At 49.7% G+C, this 27653-nt stretch overlaps 1 protein-coding gene across 2 annotated transcripts in view; it reads right to left on the bottom strand.

Annotated features, from left to right (window-relative positions):
- The window catches only part of PFKL (phosphofructokinase, liver type), a 38897-nt gene extending 14576 nt beyond the window's left edge, over nt 1-24321 (bottom strand). The window contains exons 1-13 of one of the 2 annotated variants that reach the window (XM_006272039.4): nt 24169-24321; nt 16839-16912; nt 13395-13472; nt 9308-9497; nt 8202-8367; nt 7865-7909; nt 6608-6716; nt 4410-4505; nt 4223-4315; nt 3221-3346; nt 2819-2883; nt 940-1003; nt 28-174 (exon numbers count right to left, since the gene is read on the bottom strand). In XM_006272039.4, coding sequence (XP_006272101.1) covers nt 28-174; nt 940-1003; nt 2819-2883; nt 3221-3346; nt 4223-4315; nt 4410-4505; nt 6608-6716; nt 7865-7909; nt 8202-8367; nt 9308-9497; nt 13395-13472; nt 16839-16912; nt 24169-24256 — 1341 coding nt within the window. In that variant the 5' untranslated portion in view covers nt 24257-24321. The remainder of the gene's footprint in view (nt 1-27; nt 175-939; nt 1004-2818; nt 2884-3220; nt 3347-4222; nt 4316-4409; nt 4506-6607; nt 6717-7864; nt 7910-8201; nt 8368-9307; nt 9498-13394; nt 13473-16838; nt 16913-24168) is intronic. The other variant, XM_059730790.1, reaches the window with a different exon arrangement.
- Nucleotides 24322-27653: the final 3332 nt, after the last annotated feature.

Below are 27653 nucleotides of genomic sequence, written 5' to 3'. Positions count from 1 at the left end.
CACCCTCCCCCAGCTGGGGACCCTTACCTGCCCATTGGCCAAGCCTTCGAAGCCGTCATTCACCACATAAACCGTGTGCCCCTTGCAAATGCCTATGCGCACCGCTGACCTGACAGCAGCATTCATCCCAGCTGCCGGGGCACCCACATTTAGGATCGCCAGGGTGAACGGGCTCTGTGGGGAGAGGGGGCAGAAAGAGAGCAGAGCCATCAGTTTGTAGAGCTTAGGGCCAGGAGAGAACTGCTGTTGTGCCCAATGTCAGGAGCATGGATAGAGCAGACCTCAGCCCACCAACTCCCTGCCTCATGGGCCAGAAAAGCTCTGAAGGGTCACAGGCTCCTGTGGCCTGTGATTCTGGTTGGATCAGTCCCTTTATTTAGAGGGTTGGGGAAAGGGAGTCCCAAGTGTTTCCCTTGCAGCTCCTAAAGCAGCTGGGCTCTGAGCCAGGACCGCATAGAGTCTGTCAGCCTCACCCTTCCGCAGCTCTCACTTGTTTCCCCTGCTGGCTGCCTCCAGCATCCAAGGAGGGAGGCTGAGAGAAACTTTGGTTACTCCACTACTTGCTTTCTGTCTGTGCCTGAGAGGGGCCTTACTACAGGACATCATCTCTTCCTCACACAGCCCCTGCAAGAGTAGCAAGCCACAGCTCTGGCCACTGCTCCATCTCTCCAGCTTCCCATGCCATCAGATCTTTCTCGCTAAGAGCAACAGAGACTTTATTCAAACCAACTCAATCTAAAATGCCGACGTGGTGCCCAGGAGAGCCCAGATCTGTGCATGCTCAGGCAGCATCGCGGTGTGTAGACAAGTATAAGCATTCCAGAAAAGGGGAGGGACCACGTACATGTGTGCCTGTGCACACCTGCCCACATCTTTTACAAGGCCAAGATCCGCTGCATGATACTGGTAAGCCCAAGCTGTGCTTTCCAGTCCTCTTACCTTCTGCTGGGCTGGCTTCTGGTGCGCTAGGAGCTTGTAAATGTTCCAGTTATTTTCAAAGCTCCTACAAAGAAAACCAAACTCAGTCAGTCTTGCATCAAAACCCCACTGAGTCAGTGACCAGTCCCAAGGCAGGAGGGCATAAATTTAAGCAGGCAGAGGGGACATATGCCTCAGACAACAGCTCCCATTTGCTGAGCTATATAAGCTGCCAAGTGAGGAGACCCAATGATCTTCCTGGGGCTTGCTGAGGCAGACAGAAGACAAGGGACAGGCTAGCCTTTCCAGCAGGGAGGGATACAAATCCTTCTGGAGAAGAGAAGATTGCTCAGGCTAGATGGTAACATACCAAGAGCTCTTTAATGAGCATGATTCTCCACAGTAAGATATCTCCTCCTCATACTCTGGTGCTCTCTCAAGTCCAGCATGAGGCCAGGACTCTCCTTTTTCCCAGAATCTACTCCCTCGTCTCCTTAGCAAACAAGGACACAGCTGGGGCCAGGCCCCTAAGCTGAGATAAATCAGCATAGATCCATTGACTTCAGTAGAGCTATGTCAATGTAGTGAAGCCGAGGACTTAAGGTCAGAGGTTCCTGGCTAGAGGGTCTTGCCCCTCCATTCAGAGTCAGACCAATGCCATTTCTGGAGTCAGGAAGGGATTTTACCCCATGGTCAATTTGGTATGGACTGAGGGAGTTTTGCCTTCCTTTGTAGAGGTGGCACGGCCCTCTTCCTGTGATTTCTGAACTTATATTAACAACCTTTTATAGAAAAGGGACACTGGCTGCCCTGGTCTCTCTGCTTTCCCTGTGGCAGGTTCGGGTGTTATGTCTTGTCAGGGTTGACAGCATTTTACAAAGAGTTTAGATCAGGGGTGGGAAAAATATGGTGCATGGGCTTGATATGGCAGCAAAGGGATTTTATCTGGCCCTGGCCCACTCTGTGCAGGAGGCCAGGGTCCCTGCAGTGCCTGCTTTAGACTAGCTTGTCCTAGCCACGATGAGCAGCAGCGGCAGTGGCCAGACAGAAGCTACTGCTGGGTGCCGAGGAAAAACAGGACATGGCAGTGGGCATAACTGCTTCCCCTTCACCGCTGACCAGAGCCTGTGCTGGGGCTGCCCTGCAGCTCCTTCCTGCTGCAGCCAGTGCCAACTCCAGGCCACCACAGGCCCCGCACCTGGTGGGGCACTGGGGAGGAACCGCAGGGCAGCCCTGGCATGGGCACCAGGTGGCCACAGCAAGAAGGGTCCCAGCAGTGGTGAGGGGGAGGTGGCTGTGCCCACTGCCAGGTCCTGCTTTTTCTTGATGCCCAGCAGCAGCTTCTGCCCAGTAGCCATCACCTCCATGCCTGGGTAGCCGCTGCCAAACCTCCAGTCCCTCCATGGGGACTAAGGACAGGCCAGAGGTGGCAGCCCTGGCTGAGCTACCCCTGTTGAAGCTGACGTCCACCTGTCCTTATGTCAGCTCCCCAGCTGCCCACAACCCCATCCCACACAAGGAGTTTTGGTGCCCTGTTGTGCAGGGAGATTGATGTGGGGGGTGGTGCTGACACCTGCAAAACTCCCCCAGCTCCAGCCTCCGGTCCCCAGCCCCAGCCCCCAGCTCTAGCCCCTGGCCCCAGCCTCTCGGCTCCAGCCTCCGGCCCCCAGCCCCTCTGCCCCAGCCCCTGGCCTCCAGCCCCCAGCGGTAAGCATCCCATGCTGGACCAAGGTGGCACGCTCACGGACCACTACTCTTTAGAGGGAATATTGCTTCCTTGTATCCCCACACAACACAGCAAATTTCAGGGTAATCCGAGTCAGCTTGTGGGTTTTAAAGTACTCCCTTTTAGATAGGAAGCATCACTCATGCTTAGTTCTAACAGAGCTGCTGCTCTTACCTGCCCCGGAGCTGGATTGCTTCTTCAAACCGCTTCTCATCCATTGCTTTCTGAACATCTTTTGTCTTTAAAAGTATTGTGAGGTGAGAGGGAAAAAAAAGTCCCAGTAAATTCAACAGAAACAAGCAAAAGCACCATGACAGAGTTAAAAATTAAATGCATGCTTGGCCTATTCCCTGACAGTAATGCTCAAGCCTAGCTCCAGCAGCAACAGAAAGGGTGGGCTAGGATTTTAAAACTATAGGGGCCCCCAAATGCATTTTTCCTCGCTTGTGAGTTGCTATCCCGCCCCAAAGGAAATCACTGAATAAAGCAGAAAAGTGGAATTTGTTTACCTAGATCCTTTCCCCCTCTCCACAACACCCACCCACACATACTTAGAGCCAGCTTTTAGGTACTTACCACTTGAACACACTCCATGAGGGGCAGCCGGACAGATTGGTTCCCAGAAAGACTCACCACACAGGCAGGGGTGTCAGGCGTCGCCTCCACCAGCGCCATGACAGCTTCCATCCCCATTTTGCTGCTCTGTGAAGGGGACAAGAAACCAGTTGAGAGGGTGGCTTCATCAGTGCAAACACACCCCTGTCACGTGCTGCACCAAAGGACTTAAGCCCCTGTGTGACAGGCAGACACACTGGTGGAAGCCCTGCCCAGGTGTTCAAGTGTGCAACTGAACTATTGATGCAAAACATTGTGAGGGCATGTAGACACAAAAGCACACACACAAAGCACGGAGGAAGACTGGGCTGGTAGGGCACAAACATACCATCACTAAAAGATCCCTCAGACTAACACTTCCACTCTCCATGGAAGCTCCCCTAGGGCAGTGCACACGCCCAACAGAGGCACAGAGAGAGGCCCGGTCTGTAGTACCTCCAGGGGAAGGCCCTGCATTCCCACTTGTTAAAATGGGCATACAGGAACAGATGTAGGGGATACTGGATATGCCATAAGCACAGCCCCTGTGAGAGGGGAACAGAGCTGCATGGCTTTATGACTGAACCATGGATTATGTGACTCAGCTGGCTATTTGTCCAATTCAGATACTTAAGATCTTGAAGAATTGCTAGATTATTTAAGATTAGTACAGTTAGTGGAGGATTAAAAAGGAGAAAGCTCCTGAAAGCAGGGAGAATGCCAAGCTCTGTTCTGTACAAAATGGCTGAGCACACACACATTGCATTTAACAAGCCCTGTGTTTCACAAATGAACCTGTGCTTTCCCCCACTATGCTGGGAACCACTCATCCCTCTGGCCCATGTCCTGCTCACCTCACCAGAAACAGCAGGGCATTTCATCCTCCATGGCACAGATGACTTGTACTCCAGTATCTTTGCTGGGTTGGTACACAGAGCACATGCACACAAAAGCAGCCCGCTCATTTAGGGAGACTGTACCTACCAGGACACGGTCAAATGCTGACGGGGTCCCACCACGCTGAACATGGCCAAGGACGGTCACACGTGTGTCAAAGCCTAGGCGCTGGACAACTAGCTGCGCAGGAGAGAAAAGAGCAGTTTGATTAAAGGACAAGGCATTGGCAGAGGCCCAAAACAAACAGGAGAGAGCACGCGAGCTTGCCACCTACATCTTTCACATAGTTGGAAGAGATGGACTTGCCGTTCCTATCGATGGCACCTTCAGCAATGATGATGATGTTGAGGCGGGAGCCTCGGCTACGTGTCTGCCACAAAGAAAAAAAACACATGATAAAAACCATGGAGTGTTTTTTATTTTTATTTTTTTAAAGAAACTTATCAAAAAGCTGAATAATTTTGTTGGTTAAATAATATGAAGTTTCTTGTTGCAAAAATAAACCCATTTTAAATGAACTCTAAATTTAATAGAAAACTATCTATAAAAGCCAAAGTTGTTTTTTTTCTTTAAATAATCTCTTAAAACAGAAAATAAGTTTGTTGCATCTACGAACCTCTATCAAAATCCTTCTGTTACAGGCTGTGTGCTTTTCTATAGAAAGGAGGATTCAACTTTTGAGGTCAAGCTTTATAAGCAGAGCACCATGGATCATGTACAGGTTTAGAAGTAAATTATCTAGTAAACAAGCAATATATCATAACCATTTTCTAGCATACTGCAAATATAAAATGACTAAGATTGGAAAGCATCAAAACATACCATTGCTTCATTAAGCATTTGTAATTATACCATGGCCTTCCCAAGTAAAAAAAGGCACGCCAAATCCAGTGTACAGGTTCCACCAAGTTGTAAGCCTACACATTTTATTGGATGAAACAACCCAGGAAATTGCACTCTTCTTTAGGAAAGAATGGAAACAACCAGTTAGTGATTTAAATTGAGGCTTTCTATCTGAAAATTCACATGGAGGTTTTAAATTGCATCAGTTTAAATCAGTCCTCCCTGATGAAGAGACAAGTTAAGCTTAGCTAGCAGAGTTGGCCAAAGCCAAAAGGGCAGGCAGTGCCTTCTGGGAGGTACTAACATTACAGCGAGCTTGGCCAAGGAGCTCCCTGCCTTGCTAGCAACAGCCGGCTCCTTGATAAACAGCTGGAGAGGGTGCACAGGAGCTCTGTATTTCTGTGAATGCAGAAAGGCCTCTTCTGAAATTATAAGGGGTCTCTTGCCAGCCACCACAACCTAAGGGCAACCTCTCTCTACTCAGCAATGGGTTTCTGCAGCTTACTTGTACAGCAGGGTACTAGTCCTTTCTAGAGACCCATGGACTAACCCAGCCCTTAGAACAAAGATAGACTGCCTAAGCACCCAACAAAGAGGTGGGAGCAAGTAGATGCCGACATTTGCCTGGGCCTCCATGGCTGCCTTCATGGGAGCAAGGTCCAGACCCCAAATTTTTCTGGGCTCTCTCTTGGCACATTGACATGCGTTTTCAGTTCAGTTGTGTGTTAAAGAGAGTCGCACTGCCCCCTGGGACCTTCTATCAGGATAAGCACAGACTGTTATACACTGGCTCTTCCAGGAATAAGACCCTTAGGTTTTGGCAGGGGCCGGCCCCTCAGCTGGCGTGAAGCTGGATGAGTCTGGTGATTTCACTGGAGCAGAACCAATTTGTCAGCTGGGGAGCTGGCCCAGGGTGCTCATGTGATGCGAGAGGAGGCCAAATGGTCAGAGTAAGGCCAAGCCCTCGCCCGCTGGTGGAAAATCCTAAAGGAGGAAAAAATGGAACTGGATTTTCCCTGTCAGCTGGTTTGGTCATTGTGTCATCTCACCCATAAGAGTCTTGATCACTGAAGGAGATAGACAGCACATTTAGGCAAGCAATGGCAAAGACAAAAGAGGTGACACCACAGTCGTCAGCCGACACCACAGCTGATCTGTACATCCCATGCAGATTCTTTCCACACACCTGAACCAGCCCTCTAGCCCTAAACCATTTGTAGCAGAAGCCTGGTAGGTGTCAAACTATGAATAACAACCAGAGAGACTGGTAATAGTCTCCAGCGGTGAAACTAAGGTATTTTGGCTCAAGCGGCAGAACTAAGATCAAGGCAGATCAAAATTCTGGGAGGAGAGAATAGGAAAAAATAAAAGGAGGATGAAGTGGAAGTGGGGAAGAGTGGCAGCTCTTCCCCTTCAGAAGATAAAATCCTCTTGTGTAGGTGATCAGGAAGGGAGACATTTCAGTGGAAGGATGCCAGCTGAATCCTCCAGCAATCTGTCTGCTGCTTCACATCAGCCCAGTGAAGCAGGACACCTCTACCCATGAGCTCAGAGAAATAAGTATGTGGCTCCTGATTTACCACTACACTGACTGCTCTCCCTGAGACATGCTAAAGATGGAGCACTTGCCTCCCCAAGTCTTTCACACATGAGGTCCTCCCAGCCATCTTCAGGAGGGGACTCAGGGATGAAAAGCCAGTCAGCGCCTGAAGCCAAGGCAGACACCAAGGCAAGGTAGCTAGGGAAGCAGACACAAGTTAGCATCCAGGAACACCCATCCATGACTGACAAGACACAACAAGGCAAAAAACCATGTCACCAGGGACCAAGTAACTATTAACACAATGCTGTGTTGAATCAAGTGAACAGCCACGTGAGCCTGAATTATGGCTCGTGCCTACAAACCTACAACTTGGCTAGTAACCCCAGAGGCTCACAGTGCCTCGTCTCTACTGGCCCAATGAACATTTGCTACTTTCCTCCATGCCTGGGGAAGCTGTGGACAGTCTATTACTGGAGATGTTCAAGATGAAGCTGGACAGCCACTGGTCAAGGATGATTTAGGCATAGCAACACCTGTGATCTATTGTGGGTATTTCTTATGTTTCTGGGCTTTCCTGGTTGCACAAGGGGCTGGGAGGGAATCCTATACCCCAACCCCCTTTTCTGCAACATGCACCAGATGTGTTTAAGCCTCCCTCAATGGCACTGGGTGTTGGCTGCAGCCAAGGCTAGGGATTTTGACTGGGCTGTGCCAATGCTCTTGCTGGGACTTAAGACCAGCTGTCCCTGGCTGGAGGGTCTTGCCCCTCTGCTCAGGGTCAGACCAATTATCATATTTAGGGTCAGGAAGGGATTTTACCCATGGTCAGACTGGCATGAAGGGGTGGGGGTTGCCTTCCTCTGTAGTATGGGGCATGGCCTCTACCTGGGATCATTTGAAAGTACATTAACAACCTTTTACAGAAGCAGGATGTGGGCTGCCATGGTCCCCTGCTTTACCTGTGTCAGGTTCGGGTGTTATGTCTTGTGTTGTGTTTGGGTTGACAGTAGTTTTACTAAGAGGTTAGATTATGGAGCTGTACAAGGTAGTTTAGATAGGGCTGATCCTGTCTAAGGCATGGGACTGGGTTAGACTGTGACCTATGGAGGTCCCTTCCAACCCTGCTTCTCTATGTTTTCTAACTTGTGTTTTCTCTTCACTGTTATATGGCCCAGGTTCATACACCATACTTATACACCCCCTGATTCCCCACACCATTTTTACCCGCTTAAAGCCCAGTCACATCCCCTTCAGGGGTCTTCTACCCTCCCCTTACAGTCTTTCCCAATGCTCACCCCCTCAATATTGTTTCCCTCCTCAAAAGGACACAGGCCTTTCCTTACCCACAGTGCCTTCCCATCACCTCCAACACAAATGTTCTCTGGTGGCTGCAAAAAACAAGAGGGGAAGCTGGAGTCAGGCTTTCTGGAGCAGTCTCTACCCTTCGCTAGAAACCTGCTTAGCTATCCAATGCTCCTTTGCTCCACCCCCCACTACAGGTTTGTGCCCCAGACTCAGGGGCTGTGCAGCTACAGGGGCTCCAAATAATTCCTTACCAACTTCTAGCATGGACCCTGCCACACCAGTCATTCCATGACACTGCCACGAGTTCAGTTCAGTTTGTCATCTCTAAGAGGGGGCAACTGCAAAAGAGAAGCCATGTGGGGATTTCCAACTCACCTCTGGGCTGTGGTAGTGATAGCATCAATCACCTCCATGATGCGGTGTAGTGCCGAGTCTGTGCCGATTGTCATGTCTGTGCCACAGAAGTCATTGTCAATGGAGCCCACCAGGCCAACAATGTTTAGCTGACAATACTTCTGAGCCACGTGCTCAGTGATTTGACCTGGGGGAAAATACAGAGAAATGTTTTCTGGGGGCATCGATCAACTCCCGAGACTCTCCCACAAAGCAAAATTCTGTCGGAGGTATGGGGGGAAGAGGCAAAATGGGCCCTGCATTGAAAAACAAACCACTACTTTCACAAGGCTCTTAAGACTGATCTAGCAACCTCCTCCACCATCCTGAATGGTGCCTCTCAACAGCAGATGCCACTGTCCTGAGCCTTCCAAGCAGTAAGATGGGATCAACCAAAGGACTTCCCATTTACCCAAGAGAAAGCCAAGTCTGACAGGCTGCAGGGTGATTTTTCTGTGAACAGAATTTGTAGTTAATTCAACTGCAATTTCTGGTGTTAAACCAACCTCTTTGAAGAAGCCAATCAAAATGACTTTACTATCATACTTTGGAAGATGGGACTTTCTTCCAGAACCAAAGGCAGAAATGCATTTCCTAGCTCTGAATCCTGTCTACTAGATTTAAGAGACATCAGAGGTATTTTAGTAGCTAGGTCTCCATCGAGTCAAGTGCATAAGCATGCTGGACTTCAAGCAAGAAAGGGCAGAGCGAGAGCTAATGATTGGAAGCTGAAGCCAGATAAATTCAGAAGAAATTAGAAAGTTATTGTTCCACTGGTTAAATGCCCAAGGGAAGGAGTAGATCTGCCCTCTCTTGCTGTCTTCAGACTAAGACTGGACACCTTTCTGGAAGATCTGTGTTGTTATGAGGCTTCACAAGGGGGTAAAATCCTGTAGCCTGTGAGAGACAAGAGACGATCAGGCAAGGCAGCCTACTGATCACTTCCAGCTTCAGGTCTATGAATATCCAATTGACTTTATGTGCTTAAAACTGTGCACTGCTGCTAGCAGTTTTATTTCTCCTGTAGATTTGGAGGTGGGGATTATCATAGGGATTAACATGTATCCAACACAGCAGACCGCACATACCATCTTTAACCAGGTCCTCCAGCAGGCTGCCCCACTCCGTCCGGAAGATGTTGGCCCCAGTCAGACTGCCATCTCCCCCAATGACACACAAGTTGGTGATCCCATGCTGCACCAGGTTGTAAGCAGCCCGGAGGCGCCCCTCTCGCGTGGTGAAAGCCTTGCAGCGGGCACTGCCAATGATCGTGCCTCCCTACACGTAAACAAAGCATGTGAGAAAGCCAGCCAGTACCATGGGGGAAACCAAAGGGCTGACTGGATGGGGCTGGCTGTTGGGAGTGTAGACCCTTTGGGACAATCTCTAAAGAGAAACAGGATATGGTAGCACTGGACTGCTACACTTAAAGAATGGACAGGTTTTTTGTGGGCAGAGGGGTGGGTGCAGGAAGCTTATTTCTACCCAGATGTTCCAGAAGTCAAGATTCCCAGTGTGCAAAGGAGCTGGGGGAATTCTCATCAGGGCCCATCATCTGGTCCCCTCATGCTGGCCCTGGCCTATCCAGCTGTCCTAGGTCCTGTGTGCTGCAGCAAATGTGAGCCAAGAAAATACTACTTTTCAACCTGCCCTTCCCAGAACCACCTGCCTGGAGCCATCCTAGACTTGTTGACAAGAAGACTGAGAGATCTCATCCACAGAAAGCAGCCCCCCATTCCTTCACCACAGCACCATAGCTCTGGCAGGGAAGGGCTGGATTGAGCAGACATTTCTGAGTCAAATCGTCACGGTCTGCTCCGGTAGAAAATAGGTGGGAAAAGTCTCCATTAGAAACCTACCGCCAGCCACTTCCATAAATGTGAGCCCTGCATCTGCTGCATAATGCCCTTGATTCTTTCCCTTCTAAGAGACTGATAGAGAGTGGGGATGGCTGAGCTGGCTGGGGCAGGTCTTTCACTGCAAACTGTCGTTGCCAGGCGTCAGACCCATGGCACTCATGGCTTCTTTGCTGCTGCATTAGTGTAATGCATCTTTGACACGTGAAGCCCTATAAAGTGATAACATCCCTCCTGTCCGAAAGGCAGCTCATGTGACCTCCACTCCGCTCCCTTTGCATCATTAAACAGCCTGTCTAATCACCAGGGCACGCTTGATAAGTTGTTGGTGATAGCGCTGGCAGACATGGAAACATAAGCTCCCTTAGGTGCCCCTGGTTGACTAGGGGAGGCAGGGCAGCCTGTCAGGAGACCACCTGCCTCTGGCTCGTGTAGTGGATTAGTTAATACAGATACATGTATGTTTAAGGTAAGGCCTAATTACTGCTTTTATCCCCACCAAACTTGCCAGCTTGCTACAGTGACTGGTGGCAGGGGTAAAGAACTGGTCCTGTTCTCTGCATAAACCTCCCCCTGCCCTGCTCCCACCAAGGATTTTTATGGCCAGCAAAGTGCAGACTGGGTGAGGGGGGCACATGCATAACAGAGGGGTTCAGAGAAAGACCATTACAGAAGAAAGGAAAAGGAGACAGAGAGACACAAAATGCCATAAACTTCAAGATTTTGCTATCCCCATTGATTTTACTCCTTTGGAAAGGCTTGCATTCAAGGGAGGGGGAGGGAGGAGTCATGCCATTAGCATGGTTAACACCGAGAGCTCTTTCCACAGATGATGTCTAAGACACCAATGTCACATCACTGCCCCTGTCCCTCCTAAGCGAGGCTCCACAGCCTGTCTGCTGTGGGAGGGGGACCGCGAAGCCAGCACTGCCAAGCTGAAGCAATGCAGGTGGCAAGCTGAGTACAGACGGCCTGCAGACTGGCGCTCTGGGAAGGAAGCAGCTGTTCGAGAGCAGCATACAGATGAGGAGACCCGTGGGGACATGCAGCACCAAAGTGTTACCTGAGGGCAGGCAGGCGCACTGCTCAAATCAGGGAGGAAGCTGGAGGGAGAGGGGATAAAAATAAAACACCACTGCTTGGAATGAAAGTGCTCCAAGAAAAGAGTGCTCCTGTCTGGCCAGGCATAGCTGGCTCCTCTTGGTCCTTCCAACAGAGCAGTTCCAGCCTCAACACTGGCACACAGTACATCCTGGCTGGGCTCAAATAGGGCTAACACGCTGCCGGGGTCAGCAGGGCCCCACTGTGGGCAACCTCAGGGCACAAAGCTGGCATTTACAAACTTGTATGGCTGGGTTTACACAGGGCTATTTTTATAGTGTATGAAAGGCCCAGGAGGCCAGCTAGAAAAAAGAAACAATTTGTCATATAAAAGTGACCAGAAAGGTATGTAGCACTCTCAGGGTTTGGAAGCGTCTGTAAGGGAGGTAGGCAATTTGCTTGGTTTTTTTTTTTTTTTTTTTACATTAGGAGTCCCAGTCTGTCACTCCTGGCATTTCCAAAAGGCTCTGTGGACTAGCACAGTTGTGCTACAAAATTCACAGAGGGTTTTATTCACCTTGTGTAAACAAGATCCTCAGCAGATCTAAATCACCCACCCTGGTGGACTGCAATGGAAACGGACTATGCGATTTCAACAGATCAATGCCCATTTATACCAGCTGAAGACTTAGTCCTTTGTTTTGCTGAAATCTTTTCAAGTCAGACTCCTCAAGATGGCTCTGTTAATGGTTTAGCAGGACACTCCTTTGTGTAAAGATGACCTGCCTCAATCCCTGTGCAAAATCTCCAAGGAGACAGTCAGCAAAACCATAGGGAAGACTCAGGCTCGACAGTCCAGAAGCTTTGAGGTTAAAAAAGCATAAGCAAACTCTCAACTCAGCATCAAACCCCAGATATGTCTGAAAGAAGCAAGATGGGGCAACAACTAGAGGACCCAAACATGATGATTTTCCTTCTAGCAGAGCTCCTTTAACCTTGAGGCCTGTCTACACTGCAGACTGTGAGTGAAGTCTGGGTTCCCATGTAGTTGTCCCTCCAAGAGACTTCCCTACAGCCCAGCTCCATCCCTGGCTGGAGAACAAACTGAAGGGTGGCAGCAGGGACAACAATACTGCAACCAGGCCTACTGAAGCAGGCTTCTTACAGTCTATGGTCCATGGACCTTTAAAAAAAATCAAGCATATTTTTACTGCAGTGATGGGCTATCAGCACAGGTACTGCCAAACTATTATCTCCCCATCCAGCTCTCCAGCTTGCAGGATGTTGGTTGGTCAGGCTGTGAAGACAAGACCAAAGCCAATGCAGGATTTGGATATAAGGAGGCCTGGATATGACTGGGATTTTAGATGCAGGAAAGCAGGAGAGGGGGACATGTGAGGGGACAAAGTGGGAGTCCAGATTAAATCAAAGACATGTTCCAGGAGGAGGTCAGCCACTGTTATGTAAGGGGACAGAGAGAGAGAAAGCCATGAACTTCTTGTCTCAGGGAGGTGGTGATGGGTGGGGAGAAGAAGGGAGGAAAGGAGGCATGCATGGAAATGGATGAATCCCAAACATCACATATCAGCAGGATGAAGGAGCTTGTTGCCACCACTCCTGTCCCTTCTGCAGGTTCCCTTCTGCTCGCTGGAGGACAAGGTGCAAGTCAGAGAGTTCCCCCATCTTGGTCATGGTGTCTGAGGGCTTGCATTGACCTCTCCTCCAGAGGACCTGCCTCTTACAGAGATTGCCTCCCCCCACTGCTGCCCTGTGCCCAGAGCAGAAACACACTCTGAGCGGTGCAGTCACATCTGCCTCCTCTCCACACGCCCAGGCCTGAAGCTGCAGTCCTGTGATTACAAGTGGGAACAAAGTGAAGCATCTGTCTCTAGAACTGACTGTGTTTGCTGTTTAACACGTGCTGGAGGGATCCAGCCTTTTGACCCCATGGGGCCTGGGTTTCTTAGCTTGGCTACAACATAGCTTAGCTCTGCCAGACCGAGTAGCCAGAGGTATAAAACCCTGGTCAGCAAACTCTGTTTGGGTCCCATGTAGCTGGGACCACCCAGGGCCAGGTATTCTGTGCTGAGACCCTGCATGTTACGACTGCATCAACATGCAAAACCATTTCTCCCAGCCCAAAGAAAACGTATGCAGGAGATTGGGATGCTCTGAGCTCAGCCCAGAGATGTGCATGAGTGGCAAAGCAAAAAACAGAGAGACCAAGAGGCCTTTGCACTCACAGAGGGAAAGCGAAAAGCTGCTGTTAGAGCCTTACCAGCTGAATGATGTTTGAGACGCTCAGCCAATTTGCTTGTTTGATGTTCTCTCCTCCTTCCACCAGCCCCTCATAGCCCTGAGAAAAAGAGAAAGCAAAAAGGATTGACAGGACTGTCTCATCGAAGCATGGCCTGTCCAGCCAATGCTTATGAGTCCCTGCATTGCTGTGCTAGGACACCAGTCCTGTCATGACTGCACAGCTCTCTGGGCTTCTGCCAATCATGGCGGGGGGGGGGGGACGACGACGACGACGGCAGCATATACATTGCCAGGGGAAGGTACTGTAATCCTTTACAGGAACAAGCCAAAGGGAGCAACTGAAAGGCATCTCCTAGGCAGGAATGTGGGTAACACTAGCGTGTGGCACAGAAAAAGGGGACATGACGGCACCCCCCCCCCAACAACTGTGAGCGGAGACCAGACTTAAGGTTAGAGCCTGCCGGGTGCCTACAAGGCAACACAGAGCTCAAGTCACCTTTCAGGTTCAAGGACAATCCGGCACCACCTGTTAGCAACACAGTCAGGACTTCACTCAAGCAAAAAGTGCTCCCTTAGCACTATTGTGGCAGCATTGTCTGACTTCTGAGTGCCTGGGGGACATATGCCTCCTGGTGGGCTACAGTGCCCCCTCCACATGTGGGCTGCCACCACAGTCATTGTGGCACCCCCCAGCTGTGCTGCACTGCAGCAGGGGCAGGAAATGAAAGCTGGAGGATACAAGGGGATCCTGAAGAAAGGACAGAAGAAACAGGGCAGAAGGGAACTGATATCTATCCAGCCTCCTCCCCCATGTCCACAAACGAATGTGCCTGAGGACCCGACAGGCCACGTGGAAACATTTGGAACTTGCTGTGTGTTTTGAGAGTAAAGAGATTTTCTGCTCTAAGCATCTGACCTCTGGGCCAGGTCCTTAGTTTCTAAAAAGTCCTCAAAGCAAGTGGAGGGAGGCTGTGCCAGCCCACCCCAGATGAGAGCTGTACCCAGAGATTTTCATGGACTCACTGCACTAGATCCCTCATGAATTCCATGAGGAGGGAGGGAGCTTCAGTACTTAAAATCCCCCACACCAATCATGGCCTGATCATGTTCCCTTTCCTTCTAAAGGTGTTGCAAGTGGCACCTGCAGCCAGAAGCAGTGTTTACCCTCTCCCAGCTATAGCCTGGCCTTGAAAAAGCAGAAAGATACCAAGTGATGGGAAAAGAAGAGACTAAACCCTGGAGATTCTTTGAGGGGCCAAACAGGGCAGGGTCCCCACAGCTGCCCTTTGATAACTACATGGACAACAGGCCAGGATGGACTTTGTGGGGGATTTCATGGAGAAGACAGAATCAGTCTCCCAAGAAAACACAAGCTGCCATGATTCAGCCACTTCTACGTGTACTAAAGGAAAAGATTATCCCAGAGGTACTCTACCATCCAAAAAAGCAGGGAAGCCTGCCATCTAAAGCAGCAGCTGGCAACTCTGTCTAGAGGTGGGCTGGAATGACCCAGGTTGGAATGGCCAAGCCCTTTACTGCTGGAATACTGCCACAGTCCCATGCACCTCAACCCACCTCTGAAGGCTAGATTCAGCCGGCGGGCCATCAGTTGCCAACCTGTAGTCTAAAGGGTCACATGGCTTCTGGAACTAGGGGAGAAATGGGCACAAATAGTCCAAGGAGAGAGCCCAGGACCAGGAGGTGAGAAAACCCACATGCATTCAAAGGAGCGAACAACAGAATGAATATCCCCATCCTTTAATTCTGCACAGGGTACCAATTTCTAGAGCAAAAGGACAGACAAGGTTCTTTGGGTAGATATCTTTTATTAGAGCAACTAAACAGTGAGAAAAATGTTCTTTGCAAGCTTTTGGGCACAAACACCCTTCTTCAGGCAGAGAGAGAGAGTCTGCTGGCCGGTCTAATAAAAGTTATTACATCTACCCATAGAACCTTGTTTGCTTATGTCCGTAGATCAACATGGCTACAACCAAAAACCCTAGAGCAGAAGGATACATTATGAGGAACCTTCCACAGGTGCTCATGGCACAGCTGTGTTTGCTCCTGTTTTTTTAAATGAGATATTAAACTAGCTTTTGTCTGACAGCAACAAACTCCTGAAGGAAGAGCATTAGTGGGCTTCCAGGGCATCACTCAACTGGTTGATGGATGGCCCAAGGTCATACAAGACACTGGGGTCACCAGTACTGCACTCACGTGCACCCTTGATAAGGCTACTCCTCTGGGTCTCGATGCAAAGCCCATCGGTATTGACAGAAAGGCCCCTGGTGATTGTACGTGCCTGGGAGCAAGCTCACCAGCAAGCAGATACTGATACAGTGCCTGGAATGTGAGGTATTTCCCCAGCTGGGTTTCTAAGTCCCTGAGGGGAAACAGGGCTGTTTTCGGAGCCTTAATCTGCTTGTTTTCCTAACAAGCCTGGGAGCAGACCTTGCTGGCAAAGCAAAAGAGCAAGAGCTCCATCTCGCATGGAAAAAGGCAGAGCATGAAAACCGTCCACCCTGACTGAGTGATGAGACTGCCCCACTATTTCCGATGACAGGAACTGTGCTGGCTGGAAGGCAGAGTCTGTGCTAAACTCCAAGGGAGCTGGACAATGAAGAAGACAAACAAGGGGTCCCTATAAAGCCATGAAGGCACGGCTCTCGAGAGCAATGGGCTTCTTGCCGGACAGCTCTGTCCTTGAGATTCAGCCACAAGCTAACGCTGCCTCTGCTGCTCCAGCGTGGGCCAAAGCTGCCTGTCAGATAAAAATGTTGATTGAACCTGGAGTGGCAGAGATTAGGGGCATTTATACACATACATTTGTTTGCTTCGACACACTGGAAATCCAGCAGATTGGAGCAGACTCAATTAATCAAGTCTGTGGAGCACACGAACTGATGTGCCTGGCGCAGTGTCGCATGGATTTGTATAAATGGTGAAGTGTGCATTAGCGCTAAAAAAATGGCAACAGTGCACTTTGAAACTAAAATACCTTAAGGTGTGATTTAGTTCAAAGCACACCGCCGCCATTTTCTCAGCGCTGATGCACATTTCGCCATTTATACAAATGCATGTGATGCAGTGCAGTGCGCTTTTAAAAGCACCCGGACCTGCATTGCATACATGTGTGCATGTGCCCTAGGAGTCATGACTCTGACTCCTGGGTTATACTGCCAACCCTCACTGACTTCTCACCTGGCTTCAGGTGAGGCCTTTTTCTCTTCAGCCTCAGTGAAATCGTACCTAGAACCAGGTAGTGATTATACTCCCCTACTAGAAGTCGGATTTGAGTGCAGGTCTCTGCAGGAGAATGACTGATGCTTTATTACTGCATTAATCAAGCCCCAGAGTGTTTTCCCCAATGAGTTTCATTTTTCTGTACATAACCATTTAAAGGACACAGCTGGACTGTCTCTGCCCCTCTACAATGACCAAGCACGGGGGGGTGGAATCAGACCTCATAGATCAGGAAAACTTTTGCTCCGACGTAAATTCCCATGCGAGTCACAGCACGGACAGCAGCATTCATACCTGAAAAAGAAACACAAAATAAACAGCAGGCCCAGAGGATTTCAACATCTCCCTCTGCTCAGCTACTGCAGCACTGGACACTTGTTATATGGACTAGAAAAGGGGTGTTGCTCCTTGGAGCCCCATAACTATGAATAATCAATCACAAGACTAGAGGCTAACAATATAGGCATAGGAATGATTTGCAAACATGAACATGATAGAAGGAGGAATTCCAACAACACATGTGGATGCAAGCAACTTTCATATACAAGACTGCAGCACATTATAAATACTTGCTCTTATACAGGGCTTAAACTAAATGCAACAGAATAAACATGAGCCTACTATCGCAGTCCACCCTTGGGTTTTCTTGAAGCGTGTTTACACAGATTACCTGGACTCCACAACAATCCCCATTAAGAATGGCCTGGACCTTGGGAAGAACTGTAAAAGCAGCACTCAAAACACCCTTTAGGATGAGTCTGAGAGATGTTAGCTGTCTGTGTTCCTCAGCTCTTGGCTAATGCTTCTCATCTGTGCCTTCGGACTATTATGGAGGTTTGTGGGCAAAATGGAAAGAAGAGACTGAATGGAAGGGAGAAAGCAGGAGAGAAGAAACCTGAGGTGAGCAAGGAGAAACTGGTGGGGGGGGGGGGGGGGGGCGGGAGAGAAAGAGAGAGGAAAAGATTCCTCAACCAAGGGGGAAGGTTTTATTTCCTTGTTTCTTTCTGCATCCGTTATTAGCTTGGCAACCAGAGGAAATTTCACAATAAATTTTATTTCCTAAGGTTTTGCAGCTCCTCCCTACATTTGAATAGATTGAGGGAGGGAAGTCCCTGCCCCACTCCCACCACCCCAATAAAAAGACAAAAAGCAAACAAGCCTATTTATTAAAAGCAAAAATTAAAGTGTGGATATTGTAATTGCTTGTAAAAGCAACAGTCTCAAACCAAGTACTGAATGGGCAAATATGTCCCAAGTTTCCTTCCACATCTTAGTTAGCAAGCCTAATGATCTGTAACCTTCCCACCACCCTAAAGGCAGAGGGCTCTTGATCAGGGGCAGCCAGCTGTGCTGCCATGGGTGACTGGTTTTTTGATGTGGAAAAGTATTCACAAGGGACTAGGACGACCCATCCAGACTCAGCTGACTTTTGGCCTGAATTGGACTGAACCCAATTCCCTGCAGATGAAAGGCTGCTGTGCTAACTCAACAGAACTTCCTCTCCAGGACTGGTTCTATGCTAGAAAATGCCACCATGTTGAACAAAACACTGGATCACTAAATCAGGTGCAGCGACGCTTTGTAATGCACTCCCCATTCCCCTTATTACCTGATCTCCCCTAATATATCTACCCCCTTTGCCATTCTCTTCCCCTCTACTGGAGCTGTGATCCGGAGAGCTCCTCTCTTTCTACAAGCTCTGTGGGGACAGGCAGTCGTAACTGGCCAGTATGGTACCCTTGGCAGGAGCAGCACCTTAGGTGGTTTGCTGCTGGAGGGGAGGTGGAAATACCACCTCCTTTTTTTGCTGCTGGCACATGTACCCAGCAGGCATTTGAACACTGATTTTGAAAGGCAAAACCAGGTGACATCTTTACCCTTTCCCAGCAACTGGAGCTGCTGCAGGGAAGATGCAGGGTTTGTGTGTGTTGGGGGAGAAACAGGAATGGGAGGATGAGGCATCCCCCCAGCTCCATTCTGCCTCCCCAACTCCTCTTATATAGTGCTCAGGGCCCGTTCCCTGCTTGCTCACCCATAGTTACACTACTGGTGGCAAAAGACTGGATGTGGTAACCCAAGAGGTCCCTTCCAATCCTACAACCCTATGGTGTGTGCCTGTGCCAGCCACATCCCATCATGTACAGAAAGGCTATTCTTTGCTGTCTTTAACTGCAATATATTGTCACCTATTTCGCATTTTTAAGTGTTTGTTACACCTGTTGCTTTTATTTTCCTTTCCCTGTCTGACTTTTTAATCCATGCTTCTGCTGACTAGGGGAATGTTACTGGTTCATGCTCAATCATATTTGGAAGGGTCTTTGCACCTGTGAGCTAGAAACATGTATTTTTAAAGCAAATTTTTGTAGCAAATTTTAAAGCATTGTTTTTTGTAATGATGGAAAGCAGCTGCCAAAGTGAATTTCCTGTTTGTTGAGGGCACATCACAAAAGGATTTCTCAAGTCCTGCCATGAGGGTTTCATTCTGACATTTGAAATGCAAACGGCATTCCTGGAAGTGATGATCTAGCCTGTAAAATTGCAAAGGAAATAAAAATGTGCATGGGGCTAAAGAACCAACCTGGGGCTCTACTGTCAAATAACCTCAGGTATTCAACACATGCACTGCAATCCTGAGTGTGGACCTCCTGCTTCCCCGCCAAACTGAGGGACTTTGCGCCTGCCATCAGAAAGGATGGCTGAAAAGAGGGCAGAGAATGGAACAGGCCACTTAGTTCGTAGTTTGTCAGGACTGTATTTGTGCTGTTATAGATTCTGTTAGAGAAATCAGAAAGTTTGTGGCTTAGACTCATCAGCAAATAAATACTAAGCTTGCAACAGGAGCTTAAGCTCTAGGAGAATGGGGTAGGGCTCTGCTGGGTGTTTTACAAGCGCAGCAGACAATATTATCTATAATCTAGGTCTGGGGTGTCAAACTCACCCAGCACCCCTGGGTTGGATCCCAACTGGAGGGCTCCTCGAGGGCTGGATTTAGACCCAGGGAGCCCAGGGGTTAATGCACCTGTTGCTCACTGCCTTACCACTGAAATGTGTCCCCAACAGGGCTCCATACCCCAATTTTGGTGGCAGACCCTACCCGAATCCCTGGCCCCTCTAAGAACCTTGCAGGCTGGATCACACGGCTTCACAGGCCACATCTAGCCCACAAGTCATATGTTTGACACCCCTCACCTAGGTGAACAAGAACACACCAGTGTGTTGTTCTTAACTAACTAGAGCAACAGTCCCAATTCACCACCTGCCTAATTGTTGTCAGGTTGCATCCTATTAAGATGCATGTTAGCTACCCTGGGACAGATCCTGCAAGTGCTTAGGTCATGTGTAGACAAAACGGGGGCCTTAAATTGAAGTGGTGGGTTTTTAAAAACACCACTTCAATTTAGGGTAAAGTAAACCCCATGTCATGTACACCTGTCTTACCTGCCTGTCCAGCAGAGGGGAGGGGAGAGCGAGCTGCCAGCAGGTGGAGCAGACCCTGGGCTGTGGCGGGGACTGATGCTTCCCACTATGGCAGCAGCAGCCCCACACCCGGCTCAGGCAGTCTCAGGGGGCACCACAGCCACGGAGCGAAGGACCGCTTGACGCTTTTTTTTCCCCTTTGGTGGAGCCTGCCTTCCTAGGCTGCTGCCAGGCTACCTGCACAAGCTGCCTGCAGAGCCCTAGAGTTGCACGGAGCCCAGTGCTTCACTCTGTACCTGTGGGGCAGCAAACTAAAATTCCTCGGAGCAAACAAAGTCATTTAAGGCGCATTACACCACCAAATGTGCTGTAGCAGCTGGAATTAATGTGCAATATGCCGCCAATGCGTGCAAACAGCAACACCATTAAAGTGGTGCAAAAGCATTTAACCCACTTTAAAAAGTGTCATGCATGCATCCCCCTTGTTTTGTCTACACACACCCTTAGACAACACAGCAACCATCCTGTGATCCATTAATCTCTCTGAGACTGTTCCCATGGGTTAGACTACCTGCCTGCCTAGTGTTGGCTGGATGTAGCTACAGCTATATATGCTATACTAGCTCCTTTTTAGGAATTTTACAAAAGGCTGTAAGAGCCTTTAAATATACAAAATAAAAATCATTTCTGCGAGTCATAGACTTATCTCTAGGAAGCAGGCCTGATTCCTCCTGCCCTTTGATTCTGAACAGAGAGCAGAATTAATCAGTCACCTCTACCATGCTCCTTGCCCTGCTAGAGAAACTCAGCCAAAGCAAGCAAGCTAAAAGGATTGTGTAAGCAGGTATGGACTCTTCAGGAGCCCTGGAAAGATCTCCTTCAGGGCACCACCACTCCCAGAATTCCAGCGCTCGGCTAATCCTTGAACCGTGGCTTGTAAAACTAATCTGTAGGAAGCTAAACAAGCTGTCTACCTATTCACTGTATGGCTCAACATGAAACTGGGCAGAGGCAGATATTCCGAAGCTTCCTGATTCTGCAACCTAACCCTGCTGCCTGCAAAACTGTGCTGGCAGGAAGTGTTGGACTGCTAACTACGCTCCCTAATCAGGAAGGCATTTAAACGTGTGCTTAATTTTGAACATGTGTTCACAGCCCTAGCTTTAGGCAGGTGCTGACAGGCATTCCTGAATAGGGATGGACTTAAGCACAGCCTTCAAGTTATCTACGTGTTTCACTGAATCAGGACCAATTAAAGGAAAGCGTCCACTTCTTTCAACCCCTGCCTCCCTTCCCCCACCCCCAAAGCATTTTTTTCCCCTACTTCAGCAACCTGCCTGGGCATTGAGCGAAGAGGCCTATTTTCTCAAAGTCATTGCAGGAGTCCCTCAAGCAAAAAGCCGACCCTGAACACCAAAAACCAAGCTGGAGGAACACAAGCAATGACAAAAAGGGAAAGTTTCGTTTTGAAACATAAGAGCATTTGGATATTAACAGGGATGCACCCAAGTTTCCCCTCTTCATTATGGCATAGATTTAAGAGTTTTAGAAGATTGGAAGAGGAGATGAATGCAATTTTCTGAGTCAGAGTAACTCAAAGTGGTTTCTTAACATGCACTGAAATAGGCGTGCCTCCCCTGTGTTCATTCAGCTCCATAATTCTTCCACATTGAAGCAATGATGGAAGCCTTGGTATAATCTGGACACTGCAGGGCCACTCTGTCCTGTCTGTACAACAGCTTCTTCCATAGCCATCACTGGGATACCATATCAGTGGGGTCACGTTCTATTATTCTGCCTGCGAGCAGGATTCTCCTCTCTCCTGCCCTCCTCCCGGTTTCGTTAATCCAACACCCCACAACAAAATTTAGCAAGGTTACTTTATACATCTTGTGTGTGTGACTCCACTTTATTTTCCAACCTTTCACTGCCACTCTCATCATCTGAGAAAATGAACTAAAAAGGGCTTGTGATATTAAACATGTTAGTGCAGATCCTCAGTTAGCGTAAAGCAGGGTGGCTCAAAAAAAAATAATCAGTGGAGCTCTATAAAATTCGCCTGGAAGAGCTGATGCATGATGCTAAGTGCATCTCATATTACAAAGAGAAAAAGTAACTGCAAGAACAATGTTCAAAAACCAAGTTGCGCCAAAGACAAGAAATTGGGAATCAAGGACTGGTTAAGATAATTAAGCACAGAGCCTGTTGGCAAAGGATTACTACTGGGGGAACTACAGGTATTTGATGCAAGCAACCAAGAAAGAGAAACTGTTTAGGATTTGTCAAGGACATTCAACTAGGAGCATCATGCTGATACGTTGTGTCACCACTGCTGGCTTGCTTGGTGCTTTACAGACAAGTGAAAAGAAATTTTGCCACAAGATTTTACAAAGTAATTACTTAATAAGAAGTGACAGGCCATAGAGGTAGGAATCCACAGAAAACAAGGGGACAGGACACAAAAGCATCTGCATAATAACCCCTTTGTGTAGTCGCACAACATTTTCCAGAACTTCTACCTTTCAGGCTAGACTTTTCCAGATTTCTAGAATGCCTGGGAACAGTTGGTTCAGCCATTGTGAAGCATAGAGACGGCAAAAATATGAACAGCACTGTCACCATTACAAATGCATCCCAATCAGGTCTTTATTTGAAACGGCTTCAGCACTAAAACAGCTGAGGTTGAGAAGGTGAAATGTTCCCATGGGAAATTTCCTTTATTTCAGGACTAAGGTGTGCATGAACGGCTGCTCCCTTGGCATGTGATAGTGCCTTCTCTCATAAAACAGTTTGAGATCTAGTGGTGAAAAATGGCTACAGGAAGGTTAAAGAATCATAGGGATGTGCAGCCATGAATGCAGATCACCGTCTTTCTCAATCTGGGGATGGGAAATTCTGGCCTGCAAGGGGATGGCGAGGCAGTGGCAAGCTGCAGCTTCTACCAGCCTCTAGCTGCTGTGTTATGCAACCTTTAAACAAAAAGAGCCATTAAACACGCTCTTCTTGCCATAAGAACAGCACGACGCGATCACACATAATATTATCATCGTAACACATGGACATAGAAGGGCAGAGCTAGGATGAAGTGCAGCCATGTCTTGACCTAGGGGTATTTAGGAGCTTACTCTGCTGCAGACTGCATGCTCTACAAAGCCACTGTTTACAAATGGCAAGCACTTCTCCAGATCCTTGCCTCTACGTCTCTGACTGTGACAAAGCCCATCTGCTTTAAAGGAACCTGTGGCTTTGCACAGCTGCCTTTGAGTTGAGCCTAACTGCTCAGTGGGACACCTGCCAGAGGGATGCTGGCTTCAAAGTGCTACCACACCTGGCTTATTGCACTGCCCTGTGGCTCTGGAGCATCCTCTGATGCTGGACAGTGTTTCAGCCTCCTCTGATTCATGGAGGTTGCTTCAGTCCCCCAAGGAGCTACCAACTGTTGAGGGGCCATCTGCATCTCATCTGCGAGAGCAGCTAGGGGTTGGTGCCCGGGTCCCAGGCACCACTTGGAGAGCTGGCTCATGACCCATCGCATCACGCTGTCAGGAGGCAAAACAGGGCACTGCAAGCCTGTGGAGGCCATTTAGCAAACAAAAGGGTTTAAGAAATGAAGGAACCAAGGGCTGGGGGGAGGATCTGAAAACCAAATGTAAGACCTGCCAAGAGTGCGTGGATGCTGCGGAGCCCCCCGCGGCCTGACACCAGTCCAGGAAGGGGGGACCCGGCCTGTGGAAGAAGGGGCCGGGCAGACATGAGAGCGCAGCTTGGGGGGTCAGGAAGGAGGGCAGGGGCAAGCATGCAACCTTAGCATCGCCATGCCTTGTCAAGGGCAGATGGGCGGGACTGGCCTCACCACGGGGTCCTGCCCAGGGCTGCACAGCTGCCTGAACCAGGTGGCAAGGGCCACCCCGTGGGCGTAGGTGACAGCCACGGTGCGTGTCCCCTCAGCGGAGGCCTCACGGCGGCCAAGGGAGGGGGCCTGGCCTGGCCGTGCCCCACCCAGCGCCCCCAGCACCCACTGGGGGGAACCCCCAGGCACCGACTGGCGCCGCCTGCTGCCGGCCCCGCCCAGCCCAGCCCAGCCCCGCGGGGCCCCCGAACATCGAGCAGCGCTGCCGCCCGCCCGCTCCCACCTTGTGCGTCGCCGCCGCTGGTGAGCACGGCCATGGCCATGCCGGTCCCCGCCGTGCGCAGCTTCTCCAGCTCCCCCGCCAACGCCATGCTGCCGCCTCCACGGCCCGGCCCGGCCCGGCCTGCTCCTGCTCCTGCTCCTGCTCCTGCCGCCCGCCCGGCCCCGCCCCGCCCCGCCCCGCCCCCCGCCATCCGCAGCCAATCCCCAACCAGGCCTGGCCTGGGGCCCCGCCCCCTGCTCCCTCGGGCTCGCTCTGACTCCGCGGTCCGATGCGGATTGGGGCCGGGTTCACATTTGAACCCGGGAACAGATTGCGGTTCGGGTTCAGGATCGGATTCGGGTTCCGATTTGAATGAGGAGTTGGGCTCTGGGTTAAATGTGAATTCGGGTCTGGATTGGGATTTGAATTGGGGTTCGGATTCTGGTTTGGGTTCGGACTTGGGTTCATATGTGGATTTGACTTCAGATTCAGGGTCAGATTTGGAGTGGGGTTTGGATTCGGAGTTGAATGTAGACTTAGATTTGGATTCAGGTTTAAATGTGGATTCAGGTTTGGATTCAGATTTGAATTCAGGTTTGGATTCGGATTTGGGTTCAGACTCACGTTCAGATTTGGGTTTGGATTCGGATTTGAATTCAGACTTAGATTTGGATTCAGGTTTGAATGTGGATTCAGGTTTGGATTCAGGTTTGAATGTGGATTCAGGTTTGGATTCTGGTTTGGATTTGGGTTCATATTCGGGTTTGGATTTGGGCTGCCCTGCCCCGCTGTCCCGGTCAGGTGCCCTCCCACCCAGCTAGACGTCACAGGAGCCGGTCAGTGGAAGCTGTGGTTGTGCGGTCCAGGCAGGGGCTCCAGAAGAGGCATCCCCACTGTGCCTGTCTATGGGGATGCCCCAGGCTTGTGGGCTGCACTGGGTGCCCCCCCCCTCCCCCGTCCCCTCTGCTACCTGCATCAGGGGGCTTTCAGCCTCCCTCTGGTTGCTGCTGGGCCAGTGCTTCTGCTGGGCTCAACCCTGCAGGGGGCTAGAGCATCCTGCCCCTTCGCTCAGGGTCAGACCGGTCACCACATTTGGGGTCAGGAAGGAATTTCGCCCCCGGTCAGATTGTATTCAGATTGTACCCTCTACAGGACAGACTGTGTTGGGAAGAGGGGTTGGGGTGTAGCTCGCTGTGTCAAGGAGCAGTACACTTCCCTTCAAACAGAATTCATTAACCATGGAGGGCGTCTTGAGACCCTCTGGGTTAAAATACAGGGGGAACCTGGGGAAGGGGATATACTGGTAGGAGCCTATTACAGACCTAACCAAGAAGAAGAACTGGATCTCAAAGTCAATAGGGATCTGGCCAAGGCTGCACATTCCCAGTGTATGATTGCCATGGGAGACTTCAACCTCCCTGACATCTTGTGGGATGAGCACACAGCCAGGTTTGACCGGTTGCGTAGCTTCCTCACCTGCATTGATGACCTGTACCTAACACAAGAGGTCTACGGGCCAACTAGGGGAGAGGCACTGCTGGATCTGGTTCTGGCCAAAGGGGATGATGTGGTGAGTGATCGGAGGAGTGAGGGCAAGCTTGGTGACAGTGACCATGATCTGATTACTTTCTCTGTGCAATGCAGGGTGGGCAAATCCCTCAGTAAAACAGAAATCCTCAACTTTGGGAAGGCTGACTTCCACAAACTCAGAAGACTGATCAGCAAGGTTCCCTCTAAGCTGTGCGCGTGCAGTGGCAGGACGCACAAGGCCCAATGCCACTTTCAAAGGTTGCAGAGACACGGAGGCAGTGTTGATCATTTTTGAAATGATGAAATCTGCCAGATAGGGCAGACCAGGCATACCTTCAGTGTTTCACAGTATCAGAGCTTTACAGAGTATATTAAATGATGTGATTTGTGTCTGTCACATGAAATCCATTCTCTTTTGCATGCTCTCCTCAGGTGGAAAACTACACATAAACATTTCTGTTTTGGTAGGGGTTTATATTTAAATTTTTTTAAAGTAAAATATATAATATATATAGTATTTCAAGACTCTTTTCTCCCAAATTATGTGAGAATAATTTGTTCAGTGCACCAAAAGGGGGAGGTGAGACCAATTTGGGAACGGACCAAAGCGGCGCGCTTATGGATCGCTAAGCCTTAGAGGGAATATTGCTGGTCAGTCAGGCACCATGGACCCCCTAGGAAGGGGAGTCAGTGAGGAATGGTTGTTCCTCAAGAACTCAATCCTCAAAGCGCAAGGCAAATCCACCCCGTCCCACAAGAAATGCAGTCAGAGGACAGGGATACCAAATCTGAATCTGAATTCAAATCCAAACCTGAATATGAACCCAAACCAGAATCTGAACCAAAATTCAAATCTGAATCCACACCTGAATCCACATGATGGGAACAAATCAACATGGCGCAAGGTTACTAGTGGAGTCCCCCAGGGCTCAGTGCTTGGGCTGGTACTCTTCAATATCTTCATTAATGACTTGGATTCGGGTGTCATATGCGGACTGGCAAAGTTCGCGGACGACACTAAACCATGGGGGATGGCGATCACAATGGAGGACAGGCTGGGGATACAGGCTGACCTGGACACACTTGCAAAGTGGGCAGACCTAAATCTGATGGCATTCAATGTAGAGAAGTGCAGGGTACTCCAGCTTCGGAGAAAAAACCAGCATCATACTTATAGTCTTGTCGGTGCTACGCTTGTTAGCACCACAACCGAAAGGGACTTGGGGGTCTTGATTGACCCCAAGATGAACATGAGCCCCCACTGTAATGCTGGGGCCGGCAGAGCAAACCAAACTCTGGCATGCATCTCAAGCAAAGCCAGGGATGACATCCTCCCACTTGGCTTTAGTGAGGCCGCAGCTGGAGTACTACATCCAGTTTCAGCCCTCCCACTTCAGGAGGGATGTGGATAAGCTTGAGAGAGTCCAGAGGCAAGTCACCCATATGATCAAAGGCCAAGAGAGCAAGCCTTATGAGGAGAGGGAAGGCTCTTCAGCCTGGCAAAGAGAAGGCTCAGGATGGACTTGGTGGCTGCCTTATGAGTATATAAGGGGGGTGCATCAGGATCTGGGAGAACAGTTGTTCACCAGAGCTCCCCAAGGGATAACTAGGTCTAACCGCCACAGACTTCTAGAAGGCTGATTCAGACTCGATATAAAGAAAAACTTCTTTACAGTCCAAGTGTCCAAGGTCTGGAACAGATTGCCCCCAGAGGTGGTGCAAGCGCCTACTCTGGACTCATTCAAAAGGCATTTGGATGTTTATCGTGTTGGGATTATCTGACCCCTGCAGACTTCCTGCCTCTGGCAGAGGGGGCTGGACTTGGTGATCTCACGAGGTCCCTTCCAGCCCCTAATGTCTATGAAATCTATGAAATTAAGAAATTGGCATGGCCTGGGGGTGGGGGTTGCCTTCCTCTGTGGCAGGGGTGTGACCCTCTACCCAGGAGCCCATGGGCCCCTGCCTTACCTGTGGCA

Source organism: Alligator mississippiensis, chromosome 7, assembly GCF_030867095.1.
Source record: "Alligator mississippiensis isolate rAllMis1 chromosome 7, rAllMis1, whole genome shotgun sequence".
NCBI classification, from domain to species: domain Eukaryota; kingdom Metazoa; phylum Chordata; order Crocodylia; family Alligatoridae; genus Alligator; species Alligator mississippiensis.
The sequence above is the reverse complement of the archived record's forward strand: the minus strand, read 5'-3'. Positions and strand labels throughout refer to the sequence as shown.